This window comes from Salminus brasiliensis, chromosome 10, assembly GCF_030463535.1.
Source record: "Salminus brasiliensis chromosome 10, fSalBra1.hap2, whole genome shotgun sequence".
Classification (NCBI taxonomy): Eukaryota; Metazoa; Chordata; class Actinopteri; order Characiformes; family Bryconidae; genus Salminus; species Salminus brasiliensis.
The window spans coordinates 10,852,585-10,877,835 of NC_132887.1; the positions used below are offsets into that span (position 1 = coordinate 10,852,585).

The 25,251-nt window shown below is 39.1% G+C and overlaps 2 protein-coding genes across 4 annotated transcripts; one reads left to right on the plus strand and one right to left on the minus strand.

The window, feature by feature from the left end:
- The first annotated feature begins 426 nt into the window (after positions 1-426).
- On the plus strand, positions 427-4,349 carry erg28 (ergosterol biosynthesis 28 homolog). Its single transcript, XM_072689177.1, has 5 exons — positions 427-629; positions 769-977; positions 2,259-2,349; positions 2,464-2,582; positions 3,359-4,349. Exons 2-5 carry the CDS (start codon positions 845-847, stop codon positions 3,445-3,447), a joined length of 432 nt encoding a protein of 143 aa, XP_072545278.1. The 5' UTR covers positions 427-629; positions 769-844; the 3' UTR covers positions 3,448-4,349.
- On the minus strand, positions 4,328-24,045 carry flvcr2a (FLVCR choline and putative heme transporter 2a). 3 transcript variants are annotated; one of them, XM_072689175.1, is made up of 10 exons: positions 23,345-24,045; positions 17,812-17,953; positions 15,510-15,650; positions 13,872-13,939; positions 12,763-12,866; positions 10,399-10,509; positions 9,957-10,062; positions 8,508-8,619; positions 7,394-7,452; positions 4,328-6,526 (listed from the first exon to the last, which is right to left on the minus strand). In XM_072689175.1, exons 1-10 carry the CDS (start codon positions 23,924-23,926, stop codon positions 6,467-6,469), a joined length of 1,485 nt encoding a protein of 494 aa, XP_072545276.1. In that variant the 5' UTR covers positions 23,927-24,045; the 3' UTR covers positions 4,328-6,466. The 3 variants fall into 3 exon arrangements, with proteins under 3 accessions (XP_072545276.1, XP_072545275.1, XP_072545277.1); XM_072689174.1 differs by lacking the exon at positions 23,345-24,045 and adding an exon at positions 18,504-19,154; XM_072689176.1 differs by having other exon boundaries at positions 6,475-6,559.
- Positions 24,046-25,251: the final 1,206 nt, after the last annotated feature.

The following is a 25,251-nucleotide window of genomic DNA, read 5'->3' on the forward strand; positions in this document are numbered from 1 at the left end:
ATAGTTCTTAGAGTTGTGTATATACATACATATTTTATATATTATATTATTTAATGTGGATAAGCCAGCAGTTACTGAAGTATCCAAATGCAATTTTTTCAACTTTGTACTTAAAGTTACTATATACATTTATAATATTAGATATATATAATTAATTATAGTATCATAAAATTCTATAATTATCTATTAGTATTTATTATATTTTCTCATTTACTGCAGTTACTTGTAGTTTCGAGCCCAGTTTAGCGAGACATGGTTCGTCGTCAGATGCTCGGTACTTTGTCGTGATTGGTGAATTTGCCTATCTTGGGCGGTACCTTAAACCACGTGTTTCTGACCTGGCGAATGGAACAGCAGTCCGACGGTCGTTAGCAGTTTCCAATTGGTCCAATGCCATGTCCCCACAGTGATCAGAGGGAAGGGGGTGTCCGGAGGAGTGCTTCTCAGCAGCGAGGGGGAGTGAACAGGTTGAGGGTTTTCTGCTCTGATGCTGACAGTAGAGATAACCAGCTTGTCTGAGGTGAGAGGAATGACTAAACCTCGTTAGATTTGAGCGCTAGACCCGTGAAGAATAATCCGCGAGACTTGTAGCTGTCTTACCGAAAGGGCCCACCTGTCCACACCTGCACGTAGGTTGCTGCAGCCTTCTTCTCCTCCTCCTCCTCCTCCTCCTCCTCCACGGTGTTTCAGTGTTGGGGTAGGACCTGTGGGTGTTGCAGTTTGGTGTATATGACCAAATACAAACCCGGGCTATTATTTCTCATTCAGGGAGCGGGCTGGACTCTGAGGTGCTGTCCTGTAGTCTGCTTGTCTTCATGAGGTTCTGTTCGTGGTCTCAGGAAGCATGAGCCGGTTTTTGAACGTACTGCGGAGCTGGCTGGTCATGGTGTCCGTCATCGCCCTGGGGAACACGGCCCAAAGCTTCCGCGACCACAGCTTCCTCTCCGAGAAACTTTACACGGGGACGCCGGACTATGGTGAGGACACTGAGACTGAGAGATTTTGCAGCATCTTGCCGTGCATGTTTACACTGATGCACACTAGGGCTAGAGGCTGGTGGTACGATACGATACGATACGATGGCACGATACAGGGGTTACTATTCAATATCTTACAAAATATTGCGATACTGTAAGCAGAGCTATGTATATTGCTTAAAACAAAAAAACAGTCCAAAAACACCATTATTTGCATAAAATCTATCTAAGAAAGAAAATCAGAACAGTGGCCTCATTGATTCATTACTCAATCCGTGCTGCGTTGATACTTAAATAACTGCTGCCTTATTCACATATAATATATAAAATATGTATGTATGCACACATACAGGGACACTGCCAGGGGGTTTGTGTCCCACTGAAAGGGACAATACTGGGCCAAACAACTCCAACTGGGCCAAAATACTTAATTAATAAAAACAAAATCCACAGGTCGTTCATTCCTACAATTAAAAAAGAAAAAAGAAACCACACTCTCTAAACTAAAGGGATGATTTCTGAAAGCGAGCAAATAGTCTATGTTCCTAAATGTTATTTTTCTGATTTGATTTAGGGGCTCTGTATAGTATAATATGTGAAACAGCCAGCTTATCTGTTCGCTGTTTATATCTTTTTGTTGATAATACTGTATTAGTACATAGTATCGAGTTCTATGCTTAGGACTACCTTTCAGTATATTTATTATTTTTACTATATTATTATTATTATTATTTTATTATATTTATTATATTATATTATTATATTACTATATGTTTACTATATTTAGTGCTATCCTGGTATAGAGATATTAATTTTGACAGGGTATTTGTCAGTCATATTACAATTATATACAAATATTGTTTACCGTGCATTCAATAAATAAATAAATTGTGTAAAAACAAAAGTGCTTGACTGTCAAAGTAAAATGCGAACTGAGGGCACTGTTTAAATTCTACAACATTAATACAAAATGTGCAGATTTATGCAGATATACTTTGTATTTGTGGTTTAAATACATAATAATAATAATAATAATAATAGGTAAGTTATATAGACTATTGAAATAAATACTAGAAATGACTTTCATTTAAAGTAAAGGTGTTTTCCATTCCTTTGGAGACATAAGTTGTTTGTGTGACAATGACGGTATATATATTTATATATTTATGTACTTGTATTGTATTGGACTGATGTGGCATGGCAGTATGTGTATGGGTACCTGTACAAACTGATGATACTAAGTTCCCTAAACCATTCATGACCTTGTGCTTGTTTTTGCAGTAAATGGCCTTCAGGCAAGAACCTTTGGGATATGGACCTTACTGTCATCCATCATTCGTTGTGCCTGTGCCATAGACATTCAGAACAAAACGTAGGTTGCTGACAGTTCTTTAAAGTGTTATTGTCAAGTATGGAATGACTAAGTATAGATTAGTAAATACTTACTTTGCATTTACCTACTTTTCCCCTTTCCCCCCTAAATTAGGCTTTACCATATAACCTTGTGGACATTTGTTCTGGCACTTGGCCATTTCCTATCTGAAGCCTTTATCTATAAAACAGCCCCACTTACCATTGGAGTCATGGCTCCTCTCTTTGTGGCAGGTAAGTTGACTAGTGGACAGATGTTATTGGTTCTGGTTGTGTGTATGAGAGATGTTTCTTTCTAAATCACCATCAGCTACGGTGCCTATACAGTATTCAAACCCTATGGATGTTTTCTCCTTTTAGTGCTTTTATAAATTAAATAATGGTCATAGGTGTCAGGGTGGTCTCCCTTACTAGTCTCCTACCTGCACAGTCACTGACGACATGCCATATTCCTTTCTCTTAATGATGGATTTAACTAATTTAGTTATTTAAACTCTTCAGAAACCTCATCTTCGAGTTGTGTGGAGTGTTCTTTTGTCTTCATGGTGTATGTGTAGCCATTAAGCAATGACCAGACCTTCTTTATCACTTAAGACACATCCACTGCACTCTCCATCTCCATTTCATTAACTGGGCGAGTGATAGTACAAATTGCCTGGTAACCTCTGTTCAATTAGGTCAGTTCACTTTAAATGGGGTGAATAATTATGCAATCACATCTTTTACATTCTATATTTTTATTTAATCCAAATTACTCCACTTTGACATCAATGAATTTATATTTACTATGATTCTATTTATAAAATCAATAAAAGAGTAAAGCATCCAGGTGAGTGCTTTTCGTATGCACTGTAAATGAGAGCGTGAATAAGGAATACAGGTAAAGTTTAAGACACGTAACACATTTTGTGTTAAGAGAGAGCACCTGGGTATCACATACATTGACAGAAGCTAATTAATGAAAACATGGTCAATTAAAACCTTTATTATGAACCTTTCTGTTTTTCCAGGTTTTTCTATTGTGGCCATGCTAATTGGGTTCCAGTGTATCGCAGAGCCACAAGAAGTAAGTGGAGCAAGGCAGAAGAAGAGAAACTGAACCTATGCCTCAGTGACTCAGAGGAGGGGGGAGTACTGGATGGGTTCTTGGCTCTTGTTTAAGAGCAAAGCTGGACCGAACCTCAGAACATCCTTGTTTCACATTTACACTGACCACTATGTGGTCTAGACACAGTGCATTTAAGTTCAGTTATTATTTCTTGAAATGAGACAGTGACGTCTGTATTCTTAGCCCAAGCCTTGACCGTAAGATTTTTAATGTGATGTGGATGTGCATAATCATGGCCTCTTACAATCTGTTGATTTTTACCATGACTCCGTATGCTGAATAGAATCAGTAATAAAGAAAAAACTCTTATGTAACCTGTTAGGTTACAAGGTGGTTATAAAATGCATGTTTTTTTTATAACCAGCACCCAGTAAGTGTCCTTCAATGCTTTTTGTAATTGGAACATTCCCGGTTTACACCTGGTCGCTTCACATGACTAGTGTCTGGATTGTATCCTGATAAAATTTAAGACACATGCTTTTACACTCAGTAGTCAAGACTCAATTTAAACAGGCGATGTGAAATCTGATTGCTGTGTGGGACAGAATATGTCTGGGTTAAATGGGTCTTGGGTGTGTTTACACTTGTTTTATGTGGCTCGACCTTATCCAGATATAATGCTGATACTCAAGACTCATGAAGTGACCAGGTGTAAACTGAGTCATAGTGTGCATGTGTGCAAATGTAATGTAAATGTGAATGAGTTTTCCATTTTGGTGGTTCATTAGTTGCCATGGCATGATGATATTTAGTAAATGTGAATGTTAAAGCTGCTGATGTATGCACCAGTTCTAAAAGCAAACAATAAAAAATAAAAGCAAGTAATAAAAAAAATTGCTGATGAACATAATGAACATGAATAATGTCTGAATAAAAATCTTTATTATAACAGATGAACAGGACTCTTCATTTAGTACAACATAAACATAAAAGGTAACACTTTTAGTAGAAAATCCACATATCCACAGAACAGCCACATTTTCAATGAGATTAGTTAATATATGTCCTAAAATCTCAAAATGTTATGTATGTGCTTGAGCTTCCCTCATATGGGTATGACCTACCATAACCTGCTGGAATAAGTTCATTCTATTTATTCCAAAATCAACAGGTTTCAGCGGTTCCTTAGAACCTTCATTTGGTTAAAGATCTTAAATACGCAATAAGGTCATAAAAATACATGTAAATGTAAAGTCATGTTAGTTCTAATTACATTACATATTTAAGTATAGAAACTCTAAGGATTTGTTGCAACATTTTGATCCCCTTCAGACCACTAACTCTACTGCTTCCTCTTGTCACTGAGAAAATAAGGTCTTACAGAATCTTACAAATTAGAAAATGACAAAAGGAAAATACGGTACTGAAGTAAACATGGATAGGAACTGACCTGAACATATAACAGATGTAAGATCACTGATCAGCCATAACATTAGTACTTCTGACGGATTAAATGAAAACCATTAGCTAACATTAGCTAAATTGTTATAGCTAGGGAAGTTCCTGGTATGCAGTGGTCAGAACCTACCAAAAGTGCTCCAAAAAAGGACAACCAGTTAACCAGCGACAGGATCATGTGCACCTAACCTTATTGATGTGATCCATGGAGGCCCCACCTCACTTACTCAACTTACAGGACTTAAAAAAGGCGGTGGCACATACCACAGGACTCCTTCAAAGGTCTTGTGGAGTGCATGCCTTAAATGGTAAATGTAAGGTAAAGTTAAAGGTGCACGTATTTGTCACTGTACTATGTACAGCGAAATGTGTCCTCCGCATGTAACCCATCTGTGGTAGTGAACACACACACACTAGTGAACTAGGGGCAGTGAGGAAACACACACACACACAGAGCAGGTCTGTTGTGGCGGAACAAGGGGCACCTACTCAATATTAGGCAGGTGGTACTAATGCTATGGCTGATCAGTATATGGATTCTACAGTGCTGCAACAAATCAGTCAAATAACTGATTACACTACCTATACAGTACAATACAAGTGCTACAAAGAACTGACTGCTCATTTAGTTCAAACAGGCTGAGCTGTCCAAGAGCAGGAAAATGAACAAGATCATTACATTTCCAGTCCATTCAAGTTTACTGAAGTTTTACCAAATAACAGGATTCTTTTACAAATACTCACACACACGTCTAAAGCATTGTACAGATAGTCTCAACATACAGTTAAACCTTTATTTTAACATTTCTTGGCTCAGAGATAATGTTTTGATGCATAGCATCAATCAAAACACAGCAATACTATACAGAGGTGCCTCCTCTGCGATTCTTTATGAGAAGTTATGACAAAAAAAAAATTAAACTGGATGATAACATATACAGTCTACATACACATATCGTACACTATTTAGTCATAAAACACATTTTATACATTAAACCTTCATCAATATACAGACAATTATGTTTTATAGGATTGGTAAAACAGAAGTAAAGCACAATGTCAGTATAACTCTCATTAAAATCACTTATTCAGATGACTATTGAAATAAATTGGAATAAAATATGAAATATAAATAGGTGTTAAGTAATTAAAATATTTAAAGTGCATAATTAACACATAGTATTAATGTATATATAAATAAAGCGAAATCCTTTTAATTCTACAGTTAACTGGGTTAATAATACTATACATTGCGGAGTGCTAATGCTGTTCTTTGTCAGCAGCACCACAGTTGTGCTTTTATAGACAGATTCACATTTTAGACATTGCAGTCTTCCAGCTGTCTTTCTGTGTGGGAGTTATTCACTGAAGATTTTGGGTAGGTCATTTTCACTTAACACTCCTGACAGTATTACATTGCACCTGTGCCAATTAGCTTGCAGCTCATTTAAATATGTTCAGACAAAATGTGATGGTCCAAACTCCTCACAAACCTCCTCACAACATATCCATTTTCCCTCAAGGTTGGCTATGATGATTCTCCCTTCTCTAGCAAAGGCTTTTAAGCAGATGTGCCTTAGGTGAGAAACAGTCACTCAGGAAGATCTCAGGCCTAGACTTTGTCCTCTTTAAATGGTGTAGATATACCTCCGTCTTGGCATCCTGGCTCCTTCTGAAGGAGAGCAAATCAAGGTGTCTTATCAGACTGCAAAAGGTCAAAAGGTCATTCCATTCCAAATCAGTCAAATAACTGTTTACACTACCTATACAGTACAGTATGAGTGCAAAAAATAATTGACTGCTCATTTAGTTCAAATTGAGTGAACTGTCCCAAAGCAGACAAATATAGAAGATCATTAAAATACTACGTTACATACTGTACCCTGGACACTAGGTGGTGCTGTAATTTTACAAAGACAGATTTGTGCACTCTGAGATTGTTATTGTACTTGTGGTTATGACCTTGTAATCATTTACAGCTTTTAGTTTAAATAAAATGAAGTAAATGATGGGAAAAAGAAAAGGAAAGCTCATTTTTGAGACAGTTTCACAGAAAGACATTAAGACTAATACTAGATTAAAAAGAAATTCCAATAGTCGTTCACTGCTGGCCTGTTGGCATTGCAGTTTAGTCCAAGACTTCGCTTTATCAGTGTCCGGTAAACCGGTGCTTTATATCCTAATGACTGAAAGGAATAAACATTTAAATGGACTTAAAGAACTTAATCATTCTAAACCTGTACAGAATCTGATAAATATTTTACATTTGAATTGAGAACTGCTAATGACAGGAATAATCTCCATCTCTACAATATCTCTTTCAGTGTGACAACAGCTGCTGTTTGGCACTGATGTTCTCCTCATTGATTTTATGCACCTTTGTGTGAACTGAGTTTCACAGTCACATAGAGCATGGAAGAAGGCCAGAAAGCCTCAGATGGCAGCTCATGCATTTACACACAAAATACTGCATGCCCAGTGTTTACTTTAGTTTCCTACTGTTTGCAGTTATGAGCAGACAGATCAAACCAATACTTACAGCTTTTGTCTCAGCCACCAGGTTAGCCTTCTGCCGCCGCAGATCTGCCTTTATGAAAGCTGTGAAGAAGTGAGCAAGGTGATGTCAGTACAACAATATTACACTCTGCATGTTAGGTTCTGCTTCAAAACAAAGGGATAGGACTAATATGTTCATCTGACCACTAGAGGGCAGTATCCACTCACGCACGTGTTCCCACACAAGGCAATGACTGGGTGACGCGTGCTGGAATCATGCCATATAATGCTAATACATTATGAGCATACAGTCGTGAAAATGTTAGGACACCCTATTAAAACCTTTGTTTTTTTTAAACATTTAAATATATGAACATTTGATCGTTTTAACAATAATGAGAGACAGACAATGTAATATAAATATTTTGTAACATGTAATTAAATCTTGGGATAGAATTTAGAATACTCTGCAAGTAGCTCTTGCCACAAGTTGATGTCAAAGTACAGCTTCTACTATTAGAAAGAGACTACAGAAGCTTGACTTTCATGAGAGGTGTGGAAACCCTTGCTGTCCATATGTTTAAACATGATTTTTTAAAGATAACATAATATAAGATAATCCTGTATTAGTCCCACAGTGGGAAAATTCTCAGCGTTACAGCAAAAAGGGATAGCAAGACACTCAGTTACAAAAAATGTAGATAAATAATTTACACTATATACACAATATAAATAAGAAATAAAAAGCAATAACAATATTATTTACAGATTATTGCAAATGACTCTTAATTGCACATGTGGGAGGGGGGGTATTATTGCACATAGTATTTTTGCATTGAGGGATCTCTGTTCCCTGAACATGTGTGTGTAGTTTAAGTGTGTGTGTATGTGGTCCGCTGGGAGCAGTGCTGGTTGTGGAGTCTGACGGCAGCAGGAAGGAAGGCGATACCTGCGATACTGCTCCTTCACACACTTGGGGTGAAGCAGCCTGTCACTAAAGGAGCTGCCCAGTGCTGCCAGACTCTCATGCATGGGGTGGGAGCTGTTCTCCAGTATGGATGCCAGCTTGCCAGCTTTTCACATGACCATACGTGACCATTGTGTGGTCATTTGTGATGTGATGCTGCATTTGCATAAAAAGAGCCCCCCCCCCATACCTGTCATGATGGTCCCCAAAAAGAGGAAGACGCAGAGGAAGACGTTGCCAGCTAGTGTGCCGTAGTAGTCAATAATCTTGCCTTGACAGATTGTGAATATGATTCCAAATACCTGCACAGAAGAGATGAACATGGGTGAAGGTTCATTCATGAATATTTACAAAATCGTCTTCTATCTCAGCGTCTCTATTTCGTGGACATGGCCTTAGGAAATATCTACCTATCCAGTCTTTCTTATTCTCCCTCCCTTCCACCCCAATGCACACATTTCACAAGAACTGTAAAATCTCTCATTCGCATGCCACTCTCGCCTACTTTCTCCCCTCTTCTGCTCTCTCATTCTCTCCCACTCTCTAACAAGCTCTGCATAATCCATCAAAGTAAACACAGTCATGTATTTGGGACACGGTCCCTGGTTGCCACCAAAAATGTTTCTCTTTGAGAAAAGCTCACAGTACTAAGTGACATAATGGTGAGACCCTTCAATGAAGCATTTTCATGTTTCTTGGCAACGTATAATTTTAAGATAAGCTCCTATCAATCAGTACACTGAGGTTCACGTTCAAATATTTTGAGAACCACTAAAAGCCACTAGGTTTTCTCACCCACGAACTGAGAACTTCAATGCTGCATCATCCTTTTATCTCTTCATCTTACACTTTCAACCCTCATTATATTCATCTTTACTTACTCCTTGCCCTAGGGCAGTGGTTCCCAAGCTTAAACAACTTATTAACAACCATTTCCAAGTGTCAGTGCAAGAATATGCTCAGACTAACGAATATTCTAGGACCAAGGTTGGACGCCCATATTCTTGAACGCAGTGACAGGGTGCAACAGATTGAAAGATACACTATATGTCCAGATGTATGTAGACACTGGACAGCATGTCCAGTCCCTGTAGAGAAGTAATGCCAATAGAATCAGATTTTCTGGAGCAGATAAACATGAACCTGTTAGCACCAGGGATAGAGGGGTAAGCCCTCAAGCCCCCCAAGCAATGATCTGTGGAGCGGTGGAACTGTGTTCTCTGGAATGATGGAATGCTCTATCCAGTACTTTAGGGATGAGGTGGGGAGTTAAGGATGAGGTGAGGTGGTGACCATCCAACATCCTGACCTAATTAATGCTTTTGTAGCTGAATGCAATCAAATCCTCACAGCAATGCTTCAGAAACTAGACGAAAACCCTTACTAGACAGTAGAGCAGGTGCTCCAACAAAAAGAGGCATAAACTGTTTTATAACTTCCTTGAGTTAGGAAAAAACAATGAATGAGCAGGTGTCCCAATATTTTTGTCCATATAGTGTGTATTAGAAAATGCAGGTGTAATTTACCTTGCTATTATTGCTATCACAGCTTATACTGTTATTTAGAATAGTTCTCAAGAATGCAAAGAACCCAAAGACACGTTAAGGTGATACAGATGGTTGCTCAGTTCTCTAAGTACCTGTGCTGAGCAGTTGAGCAGGCCTGAGGATGTGCCCTCTGACTCTGGGTATGTGAGTTCTACTGCAAACTCAAAGCCTAGTGGCAGGTAACCAGTCATGAAGAATCTAGGGGCAAAAGACAAAAAGATCACAGAGTACGGGAAGTAAGCCAGTAGATACCAGTGAGGGTGTCTCCTATTAAACATTTTCTTAGCTTCCAATCTCTGTGTTAAGCTTGAGCACAATTTGTTAGTTTCTCTAACTCAAACATGTTTGCCCCTCACTACTCTGGCTTTAGGCTCCGAACACAAATGACCTTTTTTTACCTGAATGAACCCAAATAGTAAACATTGCTTCCTTTCATGTTCTAATGAAAGTCTCCTCTTAAGCTAGTCTTCGCACTTTACACTCAGTTAATGTAGCAATGTCCTGGGACAAATAATGTAATAGCCAGTAATTTACCCAAGTGCAGCTGCAGTGATGAAGACTACCCAGAGGTGGCCCAAGTTGAGGGTGAAGGCATAGACCAGCATGCCCACAAAGGTCAGGAGATATACAGCAAGTGTAGTCTGCCTGGAGGGAAAACAAAGAGTGAAATACAGAATATTACACTGAATATGTTATCTTGAATACTGTAATATATTAAAACTATACAGTAGCTGTTAGGGGGGAAAAAACACTTCTAGAGGTTTTTCCAGCAACATTTTATGAAAAGATACAAAAAAAAAGAAAAGGATAATTTTATGGCCACAGTAGAGGAATGCACAGTTCGCTGGCAGTCAATTGGCAATGAATAATTGTGTCTTTGGTGATCAAGATATAGCCAGCCAGATTGCTCCCAATTGGATATTATATATAACAGTATACTTTTCCAATACCTCGTTCCCACATAATTTTCCCACTGGAACACTTGCAATACATACATGAAATCATGACTATTCTCACAGGAAAAACAAGATTCCCGAACAGCTCCTTCCGCGGCCCTGGCTCCATTTAAACAAACAGTGTATTATGAAGTAGCACTGTGGTGGACAACCACGCGTAAGAAAATGTCCCACTTCACTGCTGCGGTTGGAAATAGCCTCAGGCTCGCTTTAGACATATAAGACAGGAAATTCAACCATGATTATGAAGGTCTAAATAATATTTTTCTGATGGCTCAGATAGGATAAATGGGGCTACATAAATATATAATGGCTGGAAAAAAGCCAATTCTATTATCCCAAAAGTGTTTCATAACAGTCTTTGCACATTATAACTATATTAGGCTCAAATTGGAAAGAGAATATGGTGTGCTGATACTAGACAGCAGCACATCACCACCAGACTCTATTAGTTATAGGAATATTGGTTGCTATGTGAATCTGACCTGGTACGCAAACCAAAAGCCAGAGAGGCGAACAGGGAACCATGCTATGGATGCTAGCCCTTCATCACCTCACTTCTCTTTCACTCACTCCCTTGAACACTTTCTCGAGTTCATCCAGTAAAACCAAACCTGAGAAGCAAGTGGGGACAAGGACTGGTATGTTGCTGGAAGGGAGACTGAGAATACTACCACTACAGCACTGTAAATACTGTCCCATTGAGGACAAGGCATCCCAAATGTAATGCATTCTGAATGTTTTTGGAAATATTATTAATATTTACATTTACATGCAAGGCATGCAGACGTACTATTTCAGTCCTTGTGGAGAAGTATTGCCAATAGAATAAGACTCTCTGGAGCAGATAAACATAAACCTGTTGGTACCATGCCTAATGTCATGCGTGGGCTATAACCCCCCCCCCCCCCCCCCAGCATTGAGCTGGTTATGGTGCTACTTTCTATACTTCTAGGATGGGTTGGGGTGTTGTGAATGATCCTGACTTCACTAATGCTCTTGTTACTGAATGCAATCAGATTCTCACAGCTATGCTGCAAATTCTTCCCAAGACAGTTACTTTAACAAAATCAGGATGAACTCTTTTTTATAACCCTTGATTTCAGAAGAAACCATGAATAAGCAGGTGTCTCAATACTTTTGTCCTCACAGTATATATACTAGTTTGACTTTTACTATAAACTATTATTACTATTAACTATTGATACTATTAATTGTGCAAATTAAATCGCTGACACTGGAAAGATTATGCAACAGGGCATGCAAATGTATAAATAGCTGATAGTTGAGTGTGGAAATAACCCAAGGAATCTGGTAAGAAACACTCTGTTGTCTGTATTGTTATCCCTTCAAAGTTCGAACATGTGAGGTATGTGTGATGGAATTTTACAGCACGCAGAGGTTATTGTTCAGCCAAATCCTCTCAACCTCAAAGGGATTAAAAGGAACAGTAGGTTCATTATGTCAGAAAATGAGAATTAACTTATGCATTAACTTTTCTGAATTTGGCCAGTGCAGAGAGCAACATGCACACTGGGAAGAGAACAGATGCTGGAAGAAACCCAAGCAAAAAGCCCACTAGAGGTGCAGCTGTGAATGCAGATGGCACTGGCACAGATCAGCACTCAAATCCACTGCAACATGCAAGAGACAGACCACTACATATGCTGCGGTTGGCATGAGGCCTTCGGCAACATCTTCAGACAGAAAAACGTCCTGGAAGTGTCCTATTGATCTCTGAACTCAGCCAATACACTGACAGCAGCCTCAGGGTTGTTTCCCATGGCACCTCACAGCTTGTAAAATATAAAAGGTACAGGACGTTTTGTTTGAAAGTCTGCCTAGTCCTCCAGATTACTGACACCATGGATTCGGCTTATGTTCCACAAAAGAGGGCTTGCAAGTTTAGTTGAATGTAGTAAAAAAGTAATGTGAGGCATACTTGTAGGTCTTAGTTTTGTCCAACCAGATTCCACAAATGAGGGAGCCCACCATACCAGCGATGACGATAGTCAGACCAATTCTTCCAGCATTCACCTCCTCCCCCTGTTAGAGGGGGAAAAAATAGGTCACTTGTTGTAATAAAAAATGTATTTCAAGATGTATATTACAATATGTGTTTCAATAGAGAGGTTACACTCGGACTGTTGGTTAATCAAGGTTGTTACAGCTTAAAGGTAATAACACGTTTATCTTCAGGTTTATTAGGATAAAAACTGCAGTGTCAAAAGTTATTCACATCAACAGAGCTGTGACAGTTATGAATTTTTAATGTTGATGAACAATAATAGTGTGTATCCTTTTTGACAAAATGTTGCGTCACATTAACACTGAACTATATTTGTTCAAAAGAGCTACACTATATGACAAAAGTATTGGGACAGCTACACATCAGACCAACAGGCATTTTTAATTAATCTCCCCCTCTGCAGTTATTGAATCAGCAGAGTGTTGGAGACTATTATGTACTATGCTCTGAGCTTAGCACTCAGCTCTGACCCCGCTCTGTACCTTTTCTTCCAAATCGTGGCTTTTCCAAACGCTTCCACTTTTCAATAATACCACTCCCAATTGATGGTGGAAGGTCTAGAAGGGAGGAAATTTCACCAGCTGACTTGTTTTGCTGCGGTGACATCCTATTACAGAATTCAATGAGGACTTTAAAAACTAAAGGCAGACTGCATGGCTAAGTGCTGGATGTTTTACATAACAAACCTAATCTAATCCCAAACCTAAACCTATCCCTGTGCTGACCCAAACCACGCCAAGAGACTGGAAAAGCATTAAGAGTATAAAGTAATGCAGCATCCTGTACAGCTCTGTCTACATCCTACCAAAACCCAGCAGTGGTAAGGTGGAGTATTGCAGTATCATTACAATGTAACATTCATCCTTGAAATGCCCATTGAACCTATTCTGAGACAGTGTACTGCCCATGGGGATGCGTAACAAAGGATGACAAGACGTTCGCATCTCGAGGCTCTTGTGACTCGTCCAGCGAGCATGGTGATAATCGCCGGGGAGGATTAGATAAGATTAAAAGTGACTCACAGGATAGTGGTCAATGATCATCCGGTTCAGCAGAGTGGAAACAGCATAGAAACACCCAACATTTAATCCTGCAAGAATGAAAAAGCAAGTTGGAGAGTAAACAGATCATTATAGAATTAATTAAGCAGAAAGTCTCTAGAGTAAAAAATACTGTTATTGTTGTTGATTCATTTTAATCTAGTTCTATAAATCATATTTTCCTGATTTGACTATGGATAGAAGGGAACACATACAATAACAAAATTGTATCCTGTCCTAAGTTAATAAAGTAACATGGCACGTGCTGATCTAGTCTTTGTTAATTATCAACCTAAACTCACTTCTGACCTTTGGAATTAGCAGAATCAACAGTAAAGTCTTTAAAAACATTGAAGTAGAGGACTTCCATCAGTGCATACAAACAATGCTTACCGTTTCAAGCACAACACATTGGTGTTTCTACATGTATTGAACTTATTACACTTAGTAAATACATGTTAGATGTCTTAAAGTACCATTTTAAATGGCTTAAGTGATTGCTTCCTTATGCAGTCCCTCACAAGGCCCATTATGCTGAAGCATACTGTTTCAGACATTTAAATAAATGCAGTATTTTCAAGCACCCACTTCAAAAAACATGCCCAGTTCTGTATAATGGCATTAGTCATTGTAGAGTAGAGGTGTAACAGATCACGGTACGAATCAGATCACCATTTTTGAGTCATTGATTGAATCATTTTTCGTATCAGCAAGAAAAAAGAAGTTAAGAAGATTAATGTGAGACACTTTAACTTTCTTGAAAATACTTGAAAGTATTTTGTGTTCCTGCTTCATTTGTATTAGTAACCTATTTTAACAGGGTCTGTTTTGTCTTTTGTATTAGTGACTTTTATTTTGACACAGTCTGTTCATTTGTATCCATGACATTTGTTTATTTTTTTCTTTATTTATTATACGGTTTTCTACTCAATTTGGAAGACCAATTGCCCAATCCCAACAGAAGGGTAAAGACTAGCACATGTTTTCTTTCATACATATGAAGCCAGCACTCGCATATTTTTACACTGCCACTGAGGCAATGTCATCGGACACCCAACGTGCTCAGAGAAGAGCGCCGGATCCCCAGCTCCGATACAACAGCTAACAGACGTCTGTAATGACCAGCATCACACTAGATTGCTATCAATCCACCCCTGAGAGTGCAAGGTCAATTGTGCTCTCTCCGACTCCGTATTGACACAGTCTGTTCATTGCTATTAGTGACTTTTATTGATTATATGACCTGTTTGTTCTTATGGTTGGACTTTAGCACGAAATCTGGGGTTCACATGCACCTTGAATTGCTGGGGGCGATCCGTACAGATTCTTGGATTATCCATGATCTGTTACACCACTAATGTATAGTTTTAAACCTCAGGTCATTCTCAGAGGATTGAATAGTTGCATCTAGCCAGGGTTAAAAAAGGAAATTGAAAAAAGGACTGCAAAATCTGGAAGGTCTTGGTCAGGTTCTTGTTAGACCTTCCATGGTTTCAGATACTCAAATGGCTTCAAATATAAAAATAGTTTGTCCTGATAGAGGGATGGATTTGTCTGTTAGTAAATGTGAACTGGGACTAGCCATTACTCAGGCACTTCTTCCAGATGTGTGAGGCCTACCATAGGTGATGATGAGCAGGACAAAAGGTTTATTGTAGATGAGCCTCCGAATAGAGGCCAGGTAAGAGTACTCTTGAGGGGACATGCTTCTCATCGCTGCTTGGGCCTGAGAGGGTGGGATGGCTGGTTTCTCCTGGAACACTAAAACACAGAAACCCACAAACACACCCAGTAGGGTTCTTTAATAGCCGAGAACCATGGCTAGGTGGCCTTTTCCTATAAGGTTGACCTTCTGGAGACGTAATGATTTGTTATAGCATAATATGTTATCGTATAAAAACACGAGAAGACAAGAACACACATAAAGCAGATCTGTGTTGTTCAAAGAAAATATGAAACTTAAGTGAAAGTGTATAGCACTAATCTAACCAATATTACCACATAATATAATTCCATCACATCATCATTACCGGAACTGAGACTTCAGTATTCTTTGGGCAGTTGAGGTTAGTATACACAGTAGTGACAAGTATGCACATCTGCGGGTGCTCTGTTTTTTGAGGGCCTAATTAAGCTGTGACTTGGGCACGCCTGAGCTCACTCCAGGCCTCTGTAAAGATAAGATAAGCAAAGCTGCAGGAGGAGGGATTACTCTACTCCTGTCACTCCCCTTTCCCCTGTCAGAAACCCAAAGCTTCCACAGCCCACAGACAATGCATGCACAACATGTGATGTAAACATGGTCAATGACAACATTTAGCGTTTCTCAAAGTGTTTCAGCTAATTTACTTACTCCTATACACACCTGACAGAATGAAATGGTGCTAAAATAATGAGTCACAATAATTATCATACTCCACTGACATACATGAACTGTGAGTCATTGGAAATATGATATCACATTGTACAACGTGGCAATCAATGGCAGATAAACACATCATACTGATAGACTATTACCAATATCCAGCACAGCTCACAAATATTTTTACGTCTTACGCAATGCAGAGTGACTAGGTGACCTCTATACATGAACTAATAGTGTGTAGATAGCCTTTCTAAGCCTCTCTTTAAAAACAGATGTGTTCATAATTACAGAATTTTAAAAGATTTCAAGAGCATGCTCAGAGACATTTACTGGGTTGATTTAGACACCATAAAAGTGTCATCCATTTCCAAAAATCACGTTGAGTTATGTGTAATACAGTTGATTTCCTTTGAAATAGAAACAAGGAAATATTCTATTTTGGAGTTATGTTACACATCCACGTATGTTAAAAGATCCAGAATTGAAAGAGAATATGTTATATTATAGAATATATAGATAGAATAGAATACATTTTTGATTAGAATTATATCTTTTATTAGAATATATTTAATTAGAAAACATTATGCATTAGTTCTGAGAGTGCAATCTCCTGAAATGCAGGATGATGAAGTGACGTGGACACAGTTACAAAAACTTTGGAACCTGAATTCTGTCACTGCAGAACCGTGGGAGGAACGTTATGTGTCTTAAACATTAAATATAAAGTAGCTGGCATTTCCCCATATCTCCACCATAAAGTGAAACTGTAAAGAAGTAATGCCAGAATTATAATACCTGGTTGAGAAACTGACACTACTTTTGGAGACTCTAGATAAAAACTGTTTCCATTAAAAACACGAAAGGACTCACGTGCAACTGTCTTTACTATAAACACAAGGTAATAATTTGCTGTAAAAATATTTGTAAATAGCTTATGTTACATTGAGGAATGGGTAAAGAAACTATGTCAGTAGGATTGACCAGTAATTGGCAACATTTTCTTACCATGGGCAATAGCACTTTACTGTACTTATATAATAGTGTATTGTATAGTGTTTTGTAAAGTTTGCCATCTACTGTTTTTGATAGTTTATTGTGTTTTTGTGTTTGTTTTGTAAAGTTTATTGTGTAGTGTTTTGTAAAGTGTATTTTAAAGTGTTTTGAGAAGTGTATTATGTAGTGTTTTATAAGGTGTATTATGTAATGGTTTGAAAAGTTTATTGTGTAGTGTTTTTAAAACTTCACTTTGTAGTGTTTGGTAAAGTTTACTGTGTAGTGTTTTGAAATCTTTACTGTGTAGTGTTTTGTAAAGTTTACTGTGTATTGTTTTGAAATCTTTACTGTGTAGTGTTTTGTAAAGTTTACTGTGTAGTGTTTTGTAAAGTTTACTGTGTACTGTTTTGACATCTTTACTGTGTAGTGTTTTGTAAAGTTTACTGTGTACTGTTTTGAAATCTTTACTGTGTAGTGTTTTGTAAAGTTTACTGTGTAGTGTTTTGTAAAGTTTATTGTAAAGTGTTTTGAATGGGTTGATAAAGAAGGTCTACATGATCTTACCAATGACAACCAGAATGAAGATCAGTGTGGCCACTCCAGCTGTGATATAGAACATGATGTTGATGTGATAAGCCAGTTCATCCAAGTCATCCACATTGGGCACAAGAATAGGTGGCACCAGGAACCCAATGGCAATACCAAGCTGCAACAGAAAGGTTAATAAAAAGTGTTTACTAGCTGATAGACTATAACTCTACACACTTTACACACCATTCTGTTAAAAAAGAGTAATGGGATGAATAGAAGTTAGGGACTGGCCTAAAAAAGTCTGCTACCACACAGATTAATAATATTCTGCTCTTATCAGGATCATAATAATCTATTTCTCTTAATGTTAGTCAGAGAATGTTTGCACTAATAAGAGCATTAGTTATTCACTTAGTATGAGGATCTAACAGTATTCTATCACACAACTAATTCACATTATGCCCATTTGAAGCCAACAATAGGTCAAAGTTTCAGTGCAACCAACAGTGTAACATCCTTGCTTTGTTTTTAATAGCTTTATTTCCAAAACATCACATTGCTTCTATCACAGTCTGCAACGCAATGTGCTAGAAATAAAGCACACTCAGTTCACTCTCCTCACACTCTTCCAACAGCGTGCACCCCCAGGAATACCCCAATAAAAAGAAACAACAATACTGGACACGAGAACATTGAATAAGCACTAAAAACAAACATGGACACACCTGGTTTCCAAGAACTCCAATGGAGCAGGCAGTGGACACTTCATGCTTACCAAACCATATTGAAGCCAAGTAAGAGGGAATGCCCATGACATATACAGAGGCTACAGAGCACATAAACTGGCCAAAAAAGGTAACAGGGAACATGCCTGGGTGGGCCGTGCCTGTCTTGATCCAAGCTCCAATACAGTTAAAGGCTGAGCCAACCACCACTATGTCCCTGATACCGTAACTGCTCAGGACCCACATCACAGGCACTACAAGGAGGGTGTATGTGAGCATGTAAATCATGGAGAGCCAGTCGATGGCAAAGGTATCAATGTTGTAGAAGCGCATAAAGACGTTGCTGATGATGCCGTACTGGAGCCACATGAAGGCGTTGCTCATGGAATATGTGCTGAACAGAATTAGCATGACCCAGCGACGCTTGTAGAGCTTGATCTTAACCAGAGGAACCAGTGCCAATGTGTCTGATGGTCTGGCCTCCAGGTCAACCCGAGTGATGCCAGGCAGGGAGAACCTTCTGCACCCATTCGAATCCCCACCTAGGCCTTTGTTGTCCTTCCGTAAGGATATAGACTCAACTCCAGTCTCGTCTGCCCTGGCATAGTCGTCCCCACAGTCATGCAGCTGGTAGCCAAGCTGTGAGCTCATTCTGCCGGCACTGCCACACTCCACCAAGCTTTCCTTTCACCGTCTTCCAGACCCTTTGTTTGCTGGCCTAAAGGATCCTTTAGCCTTCTGGAGCCTTTAGCTGTGAACTCCCTGAATGTGAAGTTTACAAGGAGGGTACGCCCCTGACGTAAATGGGTTTAGTTATTGCATATTTACCACCAACTTCCAATCACTAATAGCTCCACCTAACCCAGAGCTTGACCATTTCATGCCCACGTCTCTCGTCTGACCATTTCATGCCCACGTCTCTCAGCAGCAGTGCAGTAGCCTTTTCAATGCCTTTTGTATTTAACAGACTCTAAAGGCTTAGGTCATGTGACATGGTACTGCAAAATTAGTTCAATAACAAAGTTTAATCTTATACAACTACACAATGCTTCTTTGTAATTTGGTAAGCTGTTGCTCTCAGATAGTTATCTTTTAAAACTCTGTAAGAAGTTAATATTCATTTCCTCCAACCCATTTAAACCTTTAGAACTAACCTTAAATGATCTCTATTTGAATAAAAAGTACGATTTCGTATGTATAAGCCAGGTTCTAAATATGAATAGCTAACTTGTTCTGAAGGCACAGGAGCAGCTAAAAGGTGCCTGCTCATTCCATAATCCCCAATGGTCAAATATATAAAAACTAACTCGCCACTGTTTCTATGTTGAAAGTAGGAAAGCTCAAAATTCTTGATTTTACATCCTCCTAGATCATATGGTTCCAACACTTAGTGCACTAAGTGGCCTAAATGGTCAAATCTAACTGAACTGAACAGAATCTGCTGCTTGTTTCTTCTTCTATATAGTAAAGATGTGACCTTTTCACTGGGTTCCTATTTAAACCAGGATACATGAATATGCTCTGGGCTAGGTAAACACACTGGGTGTATCTAAGTACTGCTGGATCTTGTCAACAGAGATTCTCAGGGGTTGGGGTCAGGTTATATGTCAAAATAAATATTTCAACCATATAGAATTGAAATACTATCCATCTAAAAACAAATCTTTTTTCCAAATTTTCCCAGAGCAGTGTTGCACAGTAGGGAGTAGCTGACCTGAGATATAGGCAGTTCTTATGTTCCATTTATTTAAAAAAAAAAATCCATATTCTGATATTATATAAAGTATCTATTTGACACATCATGAGATGAATAGTTAATGAGACTAATATTTAATATTTTAAAACAGCATGGTGAGATCAATTGGACTCCATTCATTGGACACAAGAATTCTTAAAATGTCTTAAAATTCTTTTTAAAAACACATTAATCATATGTTTTTAAACCACAGAGCTGCTCACAGCTATGCTTTTATAATGATGCATCCCATTGTGCTCATAAATTGAACAAATCCCAAATACGAAAACACTGGTGAAAATTGCTCGTATGGACCCTAAGGGGGCATGCACAAGGGAGCTGAAAGGCAACTCTGAAGGCTTTTGGTCTGGACTTCTGGATGGCTTCAAGGTACATGCCAACGAGGCCCCATCACATTTGGGTACTGATGTTTTTGGATCATAAATGGCACTCCAACTCATCCCAAAGGTACTTAATGGAGCTCCATCACTCTGGAGCACATAGTTCCACTGCTGCCCAGCTCACTGCTGGGGGGGCTTTATACCCCTCTAGCCAATGCTTAATATTCAGCATGATGATTGAGTGAGCTTATACAAATTATATGTGAATAATGATGGCACTTTAAAGTGGCTGAATTCAATAATTACAGAGGGTGTACATTTGGACACTTTTGGACATACCACAGTTTGATTTGGATCTCCTCAGCTAATTGATCAAAGCTTAATGAATTGAGTTGAGTGTGTTAGAGCAGGAGAGGCTAGAAACTGTACAGTCTATAAGCTATAATAAATGTTGGAAGCACTGCCTTTAATGCAATGATACAGTTCTTGACCTTAAGTGGGAGGACCTATGTGATATCCATGGGGCATCTATGTCACAGATAAATGCAGTGGCTCATTAAATGTGTTTTGACATGACGTGTTTGAGTCTAGCCATCAGCCAGAGACATATGATGTAGTCCATCCCATACAATCTAGCATTTAATCAAGACATTGAACCTCAATATTGATATCTGGGCTAAACCTGTCTGCAGAAATTGCTCCATCTTTAAAATAAAAGTGAGCATGCCTCTTATCTAGAACATGGGCATGTGACTGACTTGCACAAATATCACCCAAAGCTGTAATTGTCTTCTGAAATAGAAGTAACCTTCAACAAACCCTTGCCAAAGGAAATTTTAGCCAATGGAAATTTAAACTTCCTCCACTCTTCTCCTGGGCTACTTGAACTGCACTTGACAGGGCAGATTAGCAAATATTTCTGGGTCATGAAGAGACAAGGAGACAAGGAAATGAATAGTGGTGACAAATTGGCCTTCTGGGATCCAGGGCCTGTGAGAGCTTCTGAGTCACTAAACCATGTTGTGATGTTATGGCATCACTGGGGCAAAGTGTACTGTCTGCCAAATATTACTTCCAGTGGTATACACAGAAAGACACAGCACACTTCCAGCTGATCTACAGACACAGTAGAGGCCCCAAAGCATACCCTAATCATTGTTTTCATTTAATAATTTAGTAATGTAATTGTGTAATACAGCGTTGTTAAGCAATCACAAATGTGCCTCCTGACACTGTATTGATTTGTTTCTGACACATTTTGTGTCTCCAAAACAGGACAAAAGAAAGCTACTGAAAAAACAGGCATCATGACTGTTATTACTGCCGTTCTGTTTACAACCTACATTTGTCAATTCTTACAAATTACATGCTTTACAGTGTTGTGGTGTGGAAGCTATACGCTTCCATTATATGTAATATGTTGCACATTAGCCCTCAGGCACCAGGGCTATATTAAAAAGAGACCTGGTCTATGCCATTTGTTTATTTATTTGGTTGTTCAGTTGTATGAACATAATATATGTTCTTACTCCATGTTGCTTTATGATAAAGCTTGCTTTCTGGCTCTTTCTTTTCTTTTACAAATATACACATGCAAGTGCACCTCAAAGTTTGGGTACCAAGCATTAAATACCCTTCCACCGGTAGTGCAGAGTCAGGTTAGAGGTACAGTGAGTGGATGACTGCCAGAGATCTCAGCTTGGATGACTACATTTTGATGTAGTGTAGTGGGTAGCAACACCGCCTTTCTCATGGCAGACTAAGGTTCGATTCCCCAGCCAGGCAAGCAGACCACACTACAGCAATCATAGTCCTTGCACAAGATTCCTACACTGCATTCACCTGCCTGTGTGACATGATTCTAATGTAAGTAGCTCTAAATAAGAGTGTCAGCCAGATGCTGGAAATGTATATGAACAATGAGATGTATATTGGGTTCAGGGCGGTACACTGACAAGACAACAGCAACATCCAATACATGAAACCAGCAAATCAACAAAAAGATCTGTAATGCTGTTTTTCCATTGTTTTCTACATACATGCTACAAAACAAGTGTCCTCGGAGAAGCGTAAAGGAGGAATGCTGTTGCAAATTCATGAATGAATTCATAAAATCATAAACTTAAAGCTACAAAGTTCATAATCATTGCTTATTTCTAATGAAATTAGTAATTGGAGTGTACAGCCATGATCAACTGAAAGCCAAGCCAACCATTATATTTTATTGGAATTAGTTCCATGTATTTAAGGACAGTTTTGATGGGTCAGTACTTTCTGCATTATCACATTATAATACCTTACTCTAATAAGCATATCTGTAAGGAAAATCATCTACTTCCTACTGAGCTCCACTAGTCACATCACATCACTATCTCCTATTAGATTTGGATTTGTGACACTTTTTTGATGTTTCCCACATCTCTCAGTTGTTTCAGTGTCTGTTGTCTTCATTTTAGACCAAAATCATCACACAAACAGAATAATCACCTGACAATGACCTATTCTGTGCTGACAGGTGCTGATGTTTCACCATCTAGTTCTAGTCTGACCTGATTCCAATTCATTCCTACTTAACTGGTTGTGTGGCTTGCTCACTCATCCCAAGAGTGTGACTATGAGAAGACTAACTTTCCTCTGTACTATATATATATATAGGTGAAAGCACAAGAAAGCAAGTCTTGTTCTGAGCATGGTTTTATGTGGCTTTATCTGCCCATGACTGTTCAAGAATGAAAGAATTCAACTCTGGGGCTTGAGCCTCTCACCTGGTTGCCAAACACGCCAATGGAGCAGGCAGTGGACACCTCGCCTGAGCCGAACCACACTGAGGCTATGCGGGAAGGCATCCCCAGAATGAAGACCTGAGCAAAGGAGCATGCAAACTGTCCCAGCATTGTCACCCAGAACAGGTGAGGTTTAACGCTGAGCACCTTGATCCAGGTCCCAAGGCAGTTGATGGAGCTGGCCACCAGAGCCACAACCCGCAGCCCCTTCTTGTCCAACAGCCAGGTCACAGGGAATATGAAGGGAATGTAAGTCAGCATGTAGATCATGGACATCCAGTCTATAGCAAAGGAGCTGACACTGTAGAAGTGCATGAAGATGTTGTTGATGATCCCATACTGGATCCACTGAAAGGCATTGCACAGCGAGTAAGAGCTGAAGAGGAAGACTATGACCCATCTTCTTTTATACAAACGAGTGGTGCACTCCTGAGGAACCTCGGGAGCAATTTCCTTGCACTCTATCTGCTCGTCTGTATGGTCACTGGTCGAGATGTTGCTCCTTACAAGTATTGGTCCGTTGGTGTTCCCTTGCGCATCTTCAGAGTTATCGCAGTCGCACATCGTCCCCCTGAAGTTGTTAGAGGTCTATGGATTTTGACTATGGAAGTTCCAGAGTCAGCGACAGCCTGTAAATACTGAACTACCGGCTGTCAGAGGCAGAAACAGCGGTGGACTGACGGAGCTGCTTCATTCATGAGACGCTCATTCAGTGTGTTTCACCCACTTGTATTTCGACCAGGCCACGCCCACCTGCGCTCTGATTGGCTGCTAGACTTTTATATGAACAGTCCCCAGTTTTCTGATACCTGTATCTGCGAGACCTATTAAAACAGGCTTAGCATAAAAAGGTACCTATTAAAGCCCAAAGTTATTTCTCTTCCTTTAATACAAGTTTAAAAGCTTTTCCCTAAACGCTTTAAAAGGGTAGTCCAAAATAATATAGTTTTATACAAAGCTATGACAGTTCAACAAACCTTTAAATGTTTAAACGTCTCTTTATCTGGATAAATGAATGGTTGTCTTCTATAAGGAGTACTTGACTCTATAAAGCACTATTCAGTAGACATTTACCGTTTAAAGAACAACTTCCAGATGATGTTTTGGCACATTGACTTGTAATAGGGAGAATGGCGTCTCTGTCTTTGCCACTTAGTGCCCAGAATACAGGGTACTGTACTACACTTTCATAAACAACAGTGCTGGAAAGGGTTCCTTGAGCGAGGTAGGATTCAATCAGCTTTGGGCTCTTAGCTGCGGTACTTTCATGCCCTAGCTTGTGCAGTATGTACATAGTAAGCGTAGATAGTCCATACATTATAGACATGATATAAACAGTCATAAGCAAATCAGCTGCATGGTTAATGGAGGTTATGTAACTTCCACTTCCAGTTTTTGCACGATTCATGCAAATGCATCACTTCCACACCTGTGCGTATTTGTAATCAGTGCAATGTAGTCAGTGTGTATCCCTAGACTACCCTAGTGCCATTTAAAACAGTGGTTATCGGTACCTTTGGTTCCATTAAGAACCATCATTGTAAAAAAGATGTCAGCGTGAAGAACCTTTACACGGGTCAGGAATCTTTACATCAAGTGAACCTTTACATGGTTCATCACACTATCCACCTCTTTCACAAAAATGGTCCTTTTAAGAACCCTGTCTAGAACCTTTATTTTTAAGAGTCTATGTAAACGTGAGACCTCTTGCTAGAACTGGGTTTCACTGCATAACCCGAATCGTATTTGTGTACAATCCTGTACCATCACTCTACCGTCTCAGCCCACATGGCTGATTTCGCTTCAGATGTTGTCTTTGTTGGTTCTGTATCTCTCAGGTTGTCAGCACATCCAGCAACACAGCACTCTGCACATCCCAGCAGTCCAAA

Bases quoted from the DNA above. Each gene is read 5' to 3' on its own strand.
- flvcr2a (XM_072689174.1), bottom strand. From the start codon at position 19,154: ATGAGCTCACAGCTTGGCTACCAGCTGCATGACTGTGGGGACGACTAT. The intron at 17,954-18,503 runs GTGTGTCCATGT...TTTCTGTTGCAG, and splicing joins TTGGAGTTCTTGGAAACCAG to CTTGGTATTGCCATTGGGTT. The intron at 15,651-17,811 runs GTAAGATCATGT...TCTGTGTTTTAG, and splicing joins CTTCATTCTGGTTGTCATTG to TGTTCCAGGAGAAACCAGCC.
- erg28 (XM_072689177.1), top strand. From the start codon at position 845: ATGAGCCGGTTTTTGAACGTACTGCGGAGCTGGCTGGTCATGGTGTCC. The intron at 2,350-2,463 runs GTAGGTTGCTGA...CCCCTAAATTAG, and splicing joins ATAGACATTCAGAACAAAAC to GCTTTACCATATAACCTTGT. The intron at 2,583-3,358 runs GTAAGTTGACTA...CTGTTTTTCCAG, and splicing joins GGCTCCTCTCTTTGTGGCAG to GTTTTTCTATTGTGGCCATG.